Source organism: Neoarius graeffei, chromosome 20 (genome assembly GCF_027579695.1).
Source record: "Neoarius graeffei isolate fNeoGra1 chromosome 20, fNeoGra1.pri, whole genome shotgun sequence".
NCBI classification, from domain to species: domain Eukaryota; kingdom Metazoa; phylum Chordata; class Actinopteri; order Siluriformes; family Ariidae; genus Neoarius; species Neoarius graeffei.
Genome location: NC_083588.1, coordinates 60,094,220 through 60,107,067, shown reverse-complemented (window position 1 = coordinate 60,107,067; position 12,848 = coordinate 60,094,220). Strand labels below are relative to the sequence as shown.

General features: G+C 41.9%; 1 protein-coding gene across 1 annotated transcript in view; it reads right to left on the bottom strand.

The window, feature by feature from the left end:
* mylk5 (myosin, light chain kinase 5) overlaps window positions 1–11,022 on the bottom strand; it is a 91,227-nt gene extending 80,205 nt beyond the window's left edge. Inside the window, exon 1 of the mRNA XM_060902093.1 lies at window positions 10,738–11,022. Within this exon, the coding sequence (XP_060758076.1) occupies window positions 10,738–10,867 (130 nt within the window). The 5' untranslated portion in view covers window positions 10,868–11,022. The remainder of the gene's footprint in view (window positions 1–10,737) is intronic.
* Between the last annotated feature and the right edge of the window lie 1,826 nt (window positions 11,023–12,848).

The window sequence follows — 12,848 nt, the reverse complement described above, 5'->3', positions numbered from 1 at the left end:
TTTATTATGGTTTGGTTCTAAAGGGGAAACAAAACAAAAAAGCACAGAATATTTAATGAGAAGACTCTAAATTGACCGTAGGTGTGAATGTGAGTGTGAATGGTTGTCTGTGTCTATGTGTCAGCCCTGTGATGACCTGGCGACTTGTCCAGGGTGTACCCCGCCTTTCGCCCGTAGTCAGCTGGGATAGGCTCCAGCTTGCCTGCGACCCTGTAGAAGGATATAGCGGCTAGAGATAATGAGATGAGATGAGATTTAATGAGAAGAAAAAATACACAAGTATCCCACATGCACTGGTGAAGTTGTTTGGGGCGGTGTGGCATGAGGACAGTGTTTTTGGGTGTGACTACCCATCTAGTGCCCTCATGCCTAAAAAAATGCTCCCTAGGGTGCCCGTATGGTAGATAAAACATGATAAAAAGCCTTCTAGGGTGTTCTTAAAATGGAGAAAATGTAAAAGTGTCCTCTATGGGGGAACCTGTGTGTGAGAACATGCAATTGAACTACCCTTCCATTGGAGAACCCATGATCATGTACCCCACAGGGTTCCTGAACATGAATACAAACACGATGAAGTACCTTCTAGGGTGCATTTGCAGTAGAGAAAATATGATGAAGTACCCTAATTGCTGCCCTTTAAATGAAATAACCTGATGAATTGCCCTCTAAGGTACCTCTATATGTAGGAAAATATAACCTTTCAGGCTTCCTTCCAGTGGAGAACATGTGAAGCAGTGCCCTTTAGGGTTTCCCTGTGGAAGGAAACATGATGAAGTGTCTGCTAGGTTGCGTTCCAGGAGAAAACATGAGCTGCAGTGCCCAATAGGCTTCCCTACATGCAAGAAAATGAGATGAAGTGCCCTGTAGGTGCTCCTACATGTAAAGAAATGGACCCTCAAAGGTGCCATTTGTATCATTTTATGGTTGAAAGAACAAGTTAATGTTTTCCAGGTATTTTGTTTATTTTTTCCACCCCTGTTTCTCAGAGAGCCTACAGTTGTGGTTAGAAGTTTGCATACAGGATTTGTGTTTGGAGTCATTGCCCTTTTGGAACACCAACTTGTGTCCAAGTTTCAACTGACTAGCTGATGGTTTGAAGTTATGCTGGGAAATTCAGAGGTAGTCCTCCTTCTTCATTATTGCATCCACTTTGTGCAATACAGCAGTTCCACTGGCAGCAAAACTGTCCCAGAGCATGATGCTACCACCACCATGCTGAACAGTTGGTACAGTTTTCTTGGAGTTGAATACCTTACTTTTACACATCTAAACATACCTCTAATTTCCTTGAAATGGCTTTTTTGTTTGTCCATGTGGTCAGCTGGAAACTTTAGTCAAGCTTGAAGGTGTGGATTTTGGGGCTGGGGCTTCTTTCTTGGACTGCAGCTTCTCAGTTCATGGCGATGTAAAACTTGTTTGACTGTAGACAGTGACACTGGTGTTCCATCAGCTTGCAGTTCATGGCCAGCCTGTGACTTGGTTGTTCCTGACCATCCACACCAATTTCCTCTTAGCTGACAGTTTGGGTCATCTTCCAGACCTTGGCAAAATGGCTCCACCTCCCAAAAATGTGTATTTATATCCAAGGGGTTCTCAACCCCTCCTTTAAGGCCCACCTATTCATACTTGTAATGAGTTAAGGCCCATTAAAAAAGATCTCCAATTATTTTGGCTCCTCTATTCTATTAAAATGTAATAACCTATTGTAAAGTGTACAACCCCGATTCCAAAAAAGTTGGGACAAAGTACAAATTATAAATAAAAACGGAATGCAATGATGTGGAAGTTTCAAAATCCCATATTTTATTCAGAATAGAACATAGGTGACATATCAAATGTTTAAACTGAGAAAATGTATCATTTAAAGAGAAAAATTAGGTGATTTTAAATTTCATGACAACAACACATTTAAAAAAAGTTGGGACAAGGCCATGTTTCCCACTGTGAGACATCCCCTTTTCTCTTTACAACAGTCTGTAAACGTCTGGGGACTGAGGAGACAAGTTGCTCAAGTTTAGGGATAGGAATGTTAACCCATTCTTGTCTAATGTAGGATTCTAGTTGCTCAACTGTCTTAGGTCTTTTTTGTCGTATCTTCCGTTTTATGATGTGCCAAATGTTTTCTATGGGTGAAAGATCTGGACTGCAGGCTGGCCAGTTCAGTACCCGGACCCTTCTTCTACGCAGCCATGATGCTGTAATTGATGCAGTATGTGGTTTGGCCTTGTCATGTTGGAAAATGCAAGGTCTTCCCTGAAAGAGACGTCGTCTGGATGGGAGCATGTGTTGCTCTAGAACCTGGATATACCTTTCAGCATTGATGGTGTCTTTCCAGATGTGTAAGCTGCCCAATGCCACACGCACTAATGCAACCCCATACCATCAGAGATGCAGGCTTCTGAACTGAGCGCTAATAACAACTTGGGTCGTCCTTCTCCTCTTTAGTCCGAATGACACGGCGTCCCTGATTTCCATAAAGAACTTCAAATTTTGATTCGTCTGACCATAGAACAGTTTTCCACTTTGCCATAGTCCATTTTAAATGAGCCTTGGCCAAAGAGAAGACGTCTGCGCTTCTGGATCATGTTTAGATATGGCTTCTTCTTTGAACTATAGAGTTTTAGCTGGCAACGGCGGATGGCACGGTGAATTGTGTTCACAGATAATGTTCTCTGGAAATATTCCTGAGCCCATTTTGTGATTTCCAATACAGAAGCATGCCTGTATGTGATGCAGTGCCGTCTAAGGGCCCAAAGATCACGGGCACCCAGTATGGTTTTCCAGCCTTGACCCTTACGCACAGAGATTCTTCCAGATTCTCTGAATCGTTTGATGATATTATGCACTGTAGATGATGATATGTTCAAACTCTTTGCAATTTTACACTGTCGAACTCCTTTCTGATATTGCTCCACTATTTGTCGGCGCAGAATTAGGGGGATTGGTGATCCTCTTCCCATCTTTACTTCTGAGAGCCGCTGCCACACCAAGATGCTCTTTTTATACCCAGTCATGTTAATGACCTATTGCCAGTTGACCTAATGAGTTGCAATTTGGTCCTCCAGCTGTTCCTTTTTTGTACCTTTAACTTTTCCAGCCTCTTATTGCCCCTGTCCCAACTTTTTTGAGATGTGTTGCTGTCATGAAATTTCAAATGAGCCAATATTTGGCATGAAATTTCAAAATGTCTCACTTTTGACATTTGATATGTTGTCTATGTTCTATTGTGAATACAATATCAGTTTTTGAGATTTGTAAATTATTGCATTCCGTTTTTATTTACAATTTGTTCTTTGTCCCAACTTTTTTGGAATCGGGGTTGTATTAATGTGATGCAACATCACTCCCTGTTACAGATGGGAGCCCAGGAATTAAATAAATGCAATAAAAACCAAACTGTTTTTAATTGTAGGTATTGTATTTAAAAATGTATGGATGTGCCAGAAGCCAAACCCATGCATGCAGGTCATTCTCATTCAAAAGGGATTAATGATCCAAAAGTGGAGTCTGGGCGATTAACACAAGACCTTATTACTGTGTTGGTGTTCAGCAAACAAGCAAGTTATTAAAACCAAGAAGTACACTCAAAAGAAGTGGATATAGAAACCAATCAATGGGATTAGATCCTTACACATTAACAAAGAAGGATTTTCCCTACGAGTTGGAAAATTATCTATCCATCGAGTTCCCTGACATCTCAAACTACCTGGTGCTGCAGACATCGTTCTACACGGACACACAGATGAAAACCTGGAAGAGCATGGAGGAGTACAACTTTTTATATGCGGCTGGGTTAAAGATCTGGTGATCAGGACACTACAAGATAGACGACGGTAGACAGATCTAAGTGCAGGAAGAGTGTTTATTATCAGGCGTAATATTTATAAAAACACAAATGAAAGTAAAGCAGAATCTTAAAGTAGAGTATTTAAACAGTGTTGTAAACATGACTAGAAACAAACATGACAGTGATAATGATAATACTTCGCAAAGCCTCTGTGAAAACAGCATCCGCATCTGTGCATGCTGATTGCACTCAAATCAGTATCAGGTGTTTCCCATAACAACTGGGTCCCAAGAGTGCGTGCAATGCGCTCAGTGAGCGAGCGTGGCCACTCGAGCTGCACCAGACTCAAGCGTGCAAAGGCGCGATAGTCAAGGGTTCACTTGCTGTGTGACCACGACTTTTAGCTCACGTGTATTTAGCTCACACCAAGTATTGCCCCCAAAATGCCTCATTTTCATCGATAACCCATCGCAAAGCATTGCTAGCTGTAGTGTGACCATAGCTTAATGAGGCGGATGTGACATCGGATGCGATCCAACAACTACGAGTAAAAATTAGCTTCAACTTAAAAAAAATAAAATAAAATTGTGGCCCACTAATGGGCCATGGCCCAGGTGTTGAGTTATATACAGTTTTTTGAACTGATGATCTTGGAATCTGCAGTTGTTTAGAAATGGCTCTAAGAGGCATTCCTGGGTGTGTAAGTTTGTGATCCTCTGTCTCAGATCTGTACTGAGCTCCTTGGACTTTCCCATTGTACTGTGTGTTAGTCAATCCAATGAATGCTGTCAAACAAATCCTTTATGTTGTGCAGAGAGAAGCTAGTAGTCAATCATGATCACTAACAGGAAGTTAAGAGACCTTGGCCTTGGCAAGTTAAAAGACATTTTGGAACTTTCAGCACCTCTGAATTAACAATCTAAGTGGTTGTACAGTAAGTATATTTTTGACCCTATATGTATAGGCTCCAGCTTGCCTGCGACCCTGTAGAACAGGATAAAGCGGCTAGAGATAATGAGATGAGATGAGATGTATAAAGAAGAGTTCAAGGAAATAGTTGAAAGCCCGATATTGCCATGACATTCATGCCCATGATGAGTGTAGGTAAACTTCTGAAAACGAATGTAGATCTTGGTATTTAATGCTCAGAAAATACTCTCAGGTCCTACTGAGACTCTAAATGAGTGCTTCATTAAAGGCTTCCAGTTAAACCTTGCATAAATTGTATATATCATGTGCTCCAGGTGCTTCAAGTTTTACTTGTTTATCAAAAATACTGAAAAAATGTCGGGTGAGTTAAGATTTTTCGACTGGTATCGCAGACATCTGCTGCTGGAGTGATACAATGAGATGGAGGTTGAGACAAAATTCTTTCTTTTTTGTTTTGTCTGTTGTGTTGCACAAGCGACAGGAAATAATGACATCATGTAACTTTTAGAGCAGGTTTACATGAAGCTTGTGAGAACCAAAACATATAACCAGTGAGTCACCAAGTGCAGGTGCAGCTCTTACATTCCACTGTCTGTCCCATCACAGCAGGTCTTATCAGGAACATGAGCCCCCGAATACACACTGCTGTGTGCAGTATACCAGGTGAAGTAGGTAACAGGAAACAAGTGGTAGTTCAGCCAAATTTGCTCATCTCATCTCATCTCATCTCATTATCTCTAGCCACTTTATCCCGTTCTACAGGGTCGCAGGCAAGCTGGAGCCTATCCCAGCTGACTACGGGCGAAAGGCGGGGTACACCCTGGACAAGTCGCCACAGGGCTGACACATAGACACAGACAACCATTCACACTCACATTCACACCTACGCTCAATTTAGAGTCACCAGTTAACCTAACCTGCATGTCTTTGGACTGTGGGGGAAACCGGAGCACCCGGAGGAAACCCACGCGGACACGGGGAGAACATGCAAACTCCACACAGAAAGGCCTTCGCCGGCCACGGGGCTCGAACCCAGACCTTCTTGCTGTGAGGCGACAGCGCTAACCACTACACCATTGTGCCGCCCCCCCCAAATTTGCTCAATTACCCAAATTGTCTAAAGTCTCAGCCTTCGTTTACATTTCAAGCTTCATTAAACAACTCTACTTTTCTGCTCATATTAGATCTGTCTATCTTGACAGGTCACATTTGTGACCACACCTGAGTCATATTCATTATTAATCTCGACAAACCTGTAAGCTAAAGCACTCTGTATTTGCACACTGATTTCTTGGCCAGTTGTTTTGAACTTGACTCAGGTTCGGTAAGTTTCTTTCAGTTTTGTTTGAATTGTTTCTGCATATATTGAGTAAATCAACAATTTCTTCATACCGCCAATGAACAGATCACCACTGTCTATCCTGTTTTGTATAGCCACATGATCTCCGACCCACTTTTTCTAATTCACACCACATGCCACGTGCCCATGTTTTAGATATGTGTGCAATCGAGAATCGCATATGAAAGTGGCTCAGGTTTTGTATAGCCACATGATCTCCGACCCACCTTTTCTAATTCACACCACATGCCACGTGCCCATGTTTTAGATATGTGTGCAATCGAGAATCGCATATGAAAGTGGCTCAGGTCTAATTTGAAAAGATCAGATTTTTGTATCCACACAGTCCTAAAAGACATCACCTTAATGCAGACAGGAACCGTCAGGGCCTTCTAGGCATTCAGAGAAGGCCTAAACATATCAGCATTTCAAATGTTACATTTAATTTCTTTCATTCTTTCTTTCATAATTTCATTATAATTATTCTCTTCTAATTCTAATTTGGCCTCATTTTCTATCAAATGCGCTTCAGAAATGAAAGGGTTACTGTCCCGAAAACATTAAAATCGAGTTATCCAATTAGATTTTTTTTGTTTGTTACAAGTCTCTAGGCTGAGAAGAGTTTAGAGCTGCTCACTCATTGGTTAGGACTTCATTGCCGGGATAGACGACCATGGCAGTGTATGATTATGTAGGAAGTGACAGATGAATTAACCAAACAGATTTTGATTTATAGTGGGAGGGACCAAAAATTTGTCACCCTAGACCTACTTGAAGGTCAGCGTGAGCTTACCCACAACTCGGTGCTGTCAGCACAGCAGTGAAGTCACCTTCCAGCCGGTGTAGCATTCATCAGTAGTGTTAGCGAATGCTAATAAAGCGGTCAAGCCAGTGCTATCTATCGAGAGCAAGTAGCACAGGCTAACAACAAAGAAACTAAGATTTCTGTCTCCAGACTCTTCTTCCATGCTGCACGCTTGCTACAGTATTTTTCACTCTGACTTAAGTATTCATTTCCCTGTGTAATTTACTGAGTTACTTTTAAAATCAGCATCGACAGCTACACACAACGGAGCGACCTGGCAGCCTGCTGCTAATCCCTTGCAAAATCCTTTACCCTGTTGCTTTTTTTGGTGTGTCTGGCTAACTTTTGGCTGAGCTCAAGTCCCAGCTCTAAGAGTCACAGTTCGCCACTGCCTTATTGTCACATTAAGGCAGAAAATCAGATTTGTGTCACTTCAACCTGGTAATGTGAACATAACCTAAAGTATGCTTGTTTAATTGTTTAGCTTGTTTACAAGGCTAATGTAGCTAATTCACTTCGAAAGACTTGAAATAACGATTCAGTGGAACCATTTGTACATAAACAATATCATTAATCATCTGAAAACAAACTGTTTCCATCAACTAGCCAGATTTCTCCTGTCATATAAGAGCTACCAGTCAAGGAGGGTGAAGGCTAACATGTTCTTTTTGAACTGCTGCTCATGCTGCACCAAAGTAGCCTGGGCCCGCCCATCCTAAGCATGACGCAACACGAGGGCCTGTTGCGAGCTTAGTCTGGCCAGGCAAGCGATCTGCAGCTCTTCCAAGCTCCCGAAAAATCGGGAACCAATCAACTTTGAGCATCTCCAACGGCCCTGGGTAGAAGCGTGTTCAAGGCACTGACGTAGTAGAACTGCGACCGGAAGCCATAGATTGTTTACAAAATCTATGCCGGAAGCGCTTCATTCACGCTTCCGCATCTATTACGCATAGATGCTGTATTGAAAGCATTCAACGGGAAGTTCTCATTGAAAACGGAGCAAAGAGCAGCCCTGGAGGTATTTATTGAAAGGAAGGACGTTTTCGCCTTGCTCCCAACCGACCGACTGTCGCGTCGCATACGTCAGAGGAAAGAGTGATGTGATTGGTTTAAGCTTCATCACAGCCTTTTCTGGCTTCGACCAGTAGCAAACTGAGGCATTTCAGGGAGGCGGGTCAACCACGGGCTCTGGGAAACGGTTGGGCTTAATATCTTGGCCAGACCAAATGCTCGGAGAGCTTTGCAGTCGCGTTAGCCAGACTAGCACCAAAGGGCAGTGTAGCACACATGTGGAGGAAAGCGCTATTTGCTATTTGGCCTCTGCTGCATACGTACATACACAAAGCTCATACACACTAACGATTGTCTAGTACCACTGTGATTGACAGGAGAGTGAGTGTATACCCTTAGCACCTAGAGATCATGGGCAATTTTGCTCTCTTGGACTCTCAGCAATGGATAGTTGTGGCTTGACTGGGATTTGAACTCATGAACAAGAAAAAAACCACACTTTTTAAATGTTTTAATTATTGCTTTTAAATTTAGACCTTCTACCAGAGTCTGAAGCTCGGTCACGTTCTTGTGTCAAAATTTTTTATCATCTCATTTAGTATTAGATATCCCATCAGCAAGTTTTAAAAGCTTTCCAATGCTATTTCACAGCGCAAAAAAAAAAAAAAGTTACGTACCAAACTGAAGATGCCAAACAAATCTCAGCTACAAGTGACGTCAAGGGAAATTGTGTAAATTTCTCATCTCATCTCATTATCTCTAGCCGCTTTATCCTGTTCTACAGGATCGCAGGCAAGCTGGAGCCTATCCCAGCTGACTACGGGCGAAAGGCGGGGTACACCCTGGACAAGTCGCCAGGTCATCACAGGGCTGACACATAGACACAGACAACCATTCACACTCACATTCACACCTACGGTCAATTTAGAGTCACCAGTTAACCTAACCTGCATGTCTTTGGACTGTGGGGGAAACCAGAGCACCCAGAGGAAACCCACGCGGACACGGGGAGAACATGCAAACTCCGCACAGAAAGGCCCTCGCCGGCCACGGGGCTCGAACCCGGACCTTCTTGCTGTGAGGCGACAGCGCTAACCACTACACCACCGTGCCATGTGTAAATTTCAATTTTTAAATTTATAGTCATTCAGTCATGCAATGGCAGTTTATACATATAGAAGCTGAAGGGAAGGAAGCGTTGTGTTAAAAATAGCATCAGGATATTTCTTCAGTAAAGAACCTGAAGCCTGTTTTAATGTTATTTTTTAACATCTGTTTTTATATTTCAGTATACAGCAAATAAAAAGTAAAAAACAAACAAAAAACTGAATGGTATATTTAACAGTTATTCCAAGAAATCGAGTCATACGTGAGCTGATAGCCGATGAGGCGCGTAGCACTGAGTTGGCTATAAGCCATGTACAACGAGATTGAGTGGAATAACTGTTTTATTCTATCCGCATTCACTGGATTTTGAGAAACAGAGCATTTTTATTGTTATTTTTTGCAAATTCGATAAATAAAAACTTTATACAAAACGACCGAGAAAATCATTTTCACTTAGTACTTTCATTCCATTTTTTTTTTTTTTTGGGGGGGGGATGTTTTCGAGTAGAGTTCTTATTTCGTCCTTGGTTAGTTCAGCAACACGCGCCGCCATTTTGTTTTTCTTTGCTCATGGTATATGAGCTGATATCCTAGTACTAGTGTAGCCAATCAGAGCGCATGATTGCTCATATCCAGTGAATGTGGATGGAATAATATAGTATATATTATATATTTTTCACATCATGACACAACAAAAACCTTTCTTGGGGGAATTTCTTGTTTACTATTAAAAACAGGTGAATTTATTTAGCACTAAGCCATTAATTAAACTTCTGTGCTATGTAGGTCTATGATTATGTTAATGCACCAGAAAACATGACAACATACCAGATACACTACCGTTCAAAAGTTTGGGGTCACCCAGACAATTTTGTGCTTTCCATGAAAAGTCACACTTTTATTTACCACCATAAGTTGTAAAACGAATAGAAAATATAGTCAAGACATTTTTCTGGCCATTTTGAGCATTTAATCGACCCCACAAATGTGATGCTCCAGAAACTCAATCTGCTCAAAGGAAGGTCAGTTTTATAGCTTCTCTAAAGAGCTCAACTGTTTTCAGCTGTGCTAACATGATTGTACAAGGGTTTTCTAATCATCCATTAGCCTTCTGAGGCAATGAGCAAACACACTGTACCATTAGAACACTGGAGTGAGAGTTGCTGGAAATGGGCCTCTATACACCTATGGAGATATTGCACCAAAAACCAGACATTTGCAGCTAGAATAGTCATTTACCACATTAGCAATGAAAAGAGTGGATTTCTGATTAGTTTAAAGTGATCTTCATTGAAAAGAACAGTGCTTTTCTTTCAAAAATAAGGACATTTCAAAGTGACCCAAAACTTTTGAACGATAGTGTACAAATGTGTCTCGGTTGTATTTTCTGTGTCATCAAGATCAACGGTTTCCTGTAAATAAAGTCACAGATATTTTTTCTATTCATCTACACCTGTTATTATAGCGGAGCCTGATTGGTGGACGTTTAATAAAAAAAAATAATTAAAAATTAACATATAGAGGTCAAAAGCGTGGAGTCCTGTATAGGACTGTCAAGTTTGTCTAATATTACTCAAGCAAACTCAATACAACAACAACAACAACAAAACCTCTCAAAAGCAGGAGAAAGTGAGAAGTGAGAGTGACATTTAAAAAGACTGCAATTATCAGTGACATTATCTGCACTGAGGCTTACCTTTGGTATGATATCCAACAGAAAGCACGTCACATGAAGACTATAGAATAACACAAGCTTACCAGAGCTGGGTGGTCGTTCTTGGCTCTTCCTTTGTGTAGGGATGTTGTGTGAGGCTCCTCCAGATGTGCGTGCTGACAGCTGGATCCTGAGAGTGGAAACATATCGTTTCTGTCCCCCATGAACACTCATTGTGTTTTTCACTGGATGAATAGATAGACACTGGCTGGACCTAAACAAACAATAAACACATTTCCGATAACTGCTTATCAAACTTCCTCCCTTTCTTTTCTGCTTTCTTTTACTTTTTCTTACAGACGCACAATCCCCTGTTTTATGCTTCTCTCTCTCTCGCCTCAGAACACACACCTCCCTCCCTCCCTCCCTCCCTCCTTCCCTCCCTCCTCTTCTCTTCAGTAGCCTCAGGGTCGTTTTTACACTGTGAGGGGACTTTGACGCTTGGATTTTGTTTACTTTTTCCTCATTCCTTTATTAGGTAACCACAAGAATCTCAACTGAACTTTGGCTGGATTACATCAGTCCAGATCACTGGACTACATCATTAAACCTGGCAAGAAGACCTGTTGAGAGCAAGTGTCAATGTCACTGTCAGAATAATCCAACACTACTGTTGTTAAAGCGATGTGCCAAACCATTACAAAATGTACAAGGATTCAGGTAGTTGGCCAGGATTAGGTTGAGGGGATCAGAGACACTGTTTAAACCTGTCTGTGAGTGCAGTGAAGTCGAAGTGAAACTGCTGACTTTAAACGAAACCCACACAGGCAACTAAAGGCCATGAGCAAACAAAAATAGCCAGTAATGAGGAAAAAAACCTTCAATCACACCAGCACACAGGAATACCCCCTGTCCACAGGGGCATGGGAGTTGGCGGAATAGTGGAACGACTAATCAACTACCTACAATTCACAGGTGAAGGGGTTTATAAGGAAGCATGGACTAAAATGTTGGTATTTACACTGAGGGGGGAGAGAGTGTCTATAGGGACTCTGTTTATACAGGTTGAAAAATTCATGGAATGCCCCCTGCTTGTCCACCAGAGACCCCAGGAGACTTTTGTTCAGCTAGTATAGTTAGAGATCTAGTATACTTGTACTTCATTAACTCACCACTCATATAAATGCCACTCTCAGTTAGTCTTACTGCAAAATCTTGCTATGTAGCCTACTGCACAAGTTCTGAGGCTTTTCACGTCCCTTCTGGGATTTTCTTCAAAGAAAAGAAAGTGAAGGTCTACATCTTTGGATGTCTCTTACAACCAAGTACCATGATACAGTACCTGTTGTGGCAGGGGTGCTTAAGCAAGCACAAAGCACAAACATGTCCACCAAGCAAGCTCTACCATTTGTTCCGCGTCAAACGGTCAAAAGAAATGGGAAAAAAAAGATAGAGGTCTATTTCCACAGTGGTTAGCACTGTTGCCTCACAACGAGAAAGTTCTGGGATTGAACCTCATAGCTGACTGGGATTTTTCTGTATGGAGTTTCGATGTTCTCCTCGTGCCTGTGTGGGTTTCCTCTGGGTGCTCTAGTTTTCATCCACAGTCATGTGGATGTGGTTAACAAGACATGTGGAGTAGGTTAACTGGCTTCTCTAAATTCCCCATAAGTGTGGATGTGAGTATGAATAGATAGATTGGCAACCTGCCCAGAATGTTACCCCACCTCTTACTCAACATCAGCTGGGATCGGCTCCAGATTTCCCTGGAATCCTGATGGATAAGGGATATAGGTAAAGGATGAATGCATGAACAGTTAAGTACCATTACCCAATACCAGTGATGCTTAAGCAAGCATAAAGTCTCAAGAGCACCACCAGGGTTCTATGCAGCACATACCATTTGATCAACATTTGTTAAGGAACTGAACAGCATCTCATCTCATCTCATTATCTCTAGCCGCTTTATCCTTCTACAGGGTCGCAGGCAAGCTGGAGCCTATCCCAGCTGACTACGGGCGAAAGACGGGGTACACCCTGGACAAGTCGCCAGGTCATCACAGGGCTGACACATAGACACAGACAACCATTCACACTACTGAACAGCATTTATTACTATTTCTGGCAGGGTTCCTCCTGGGTTCTGAAAAAAAATATTCTCCACTTTTGTCCTTGAAAAATCAAGTCAAAAAAGTATTCTTCACTTTTTCTTAGT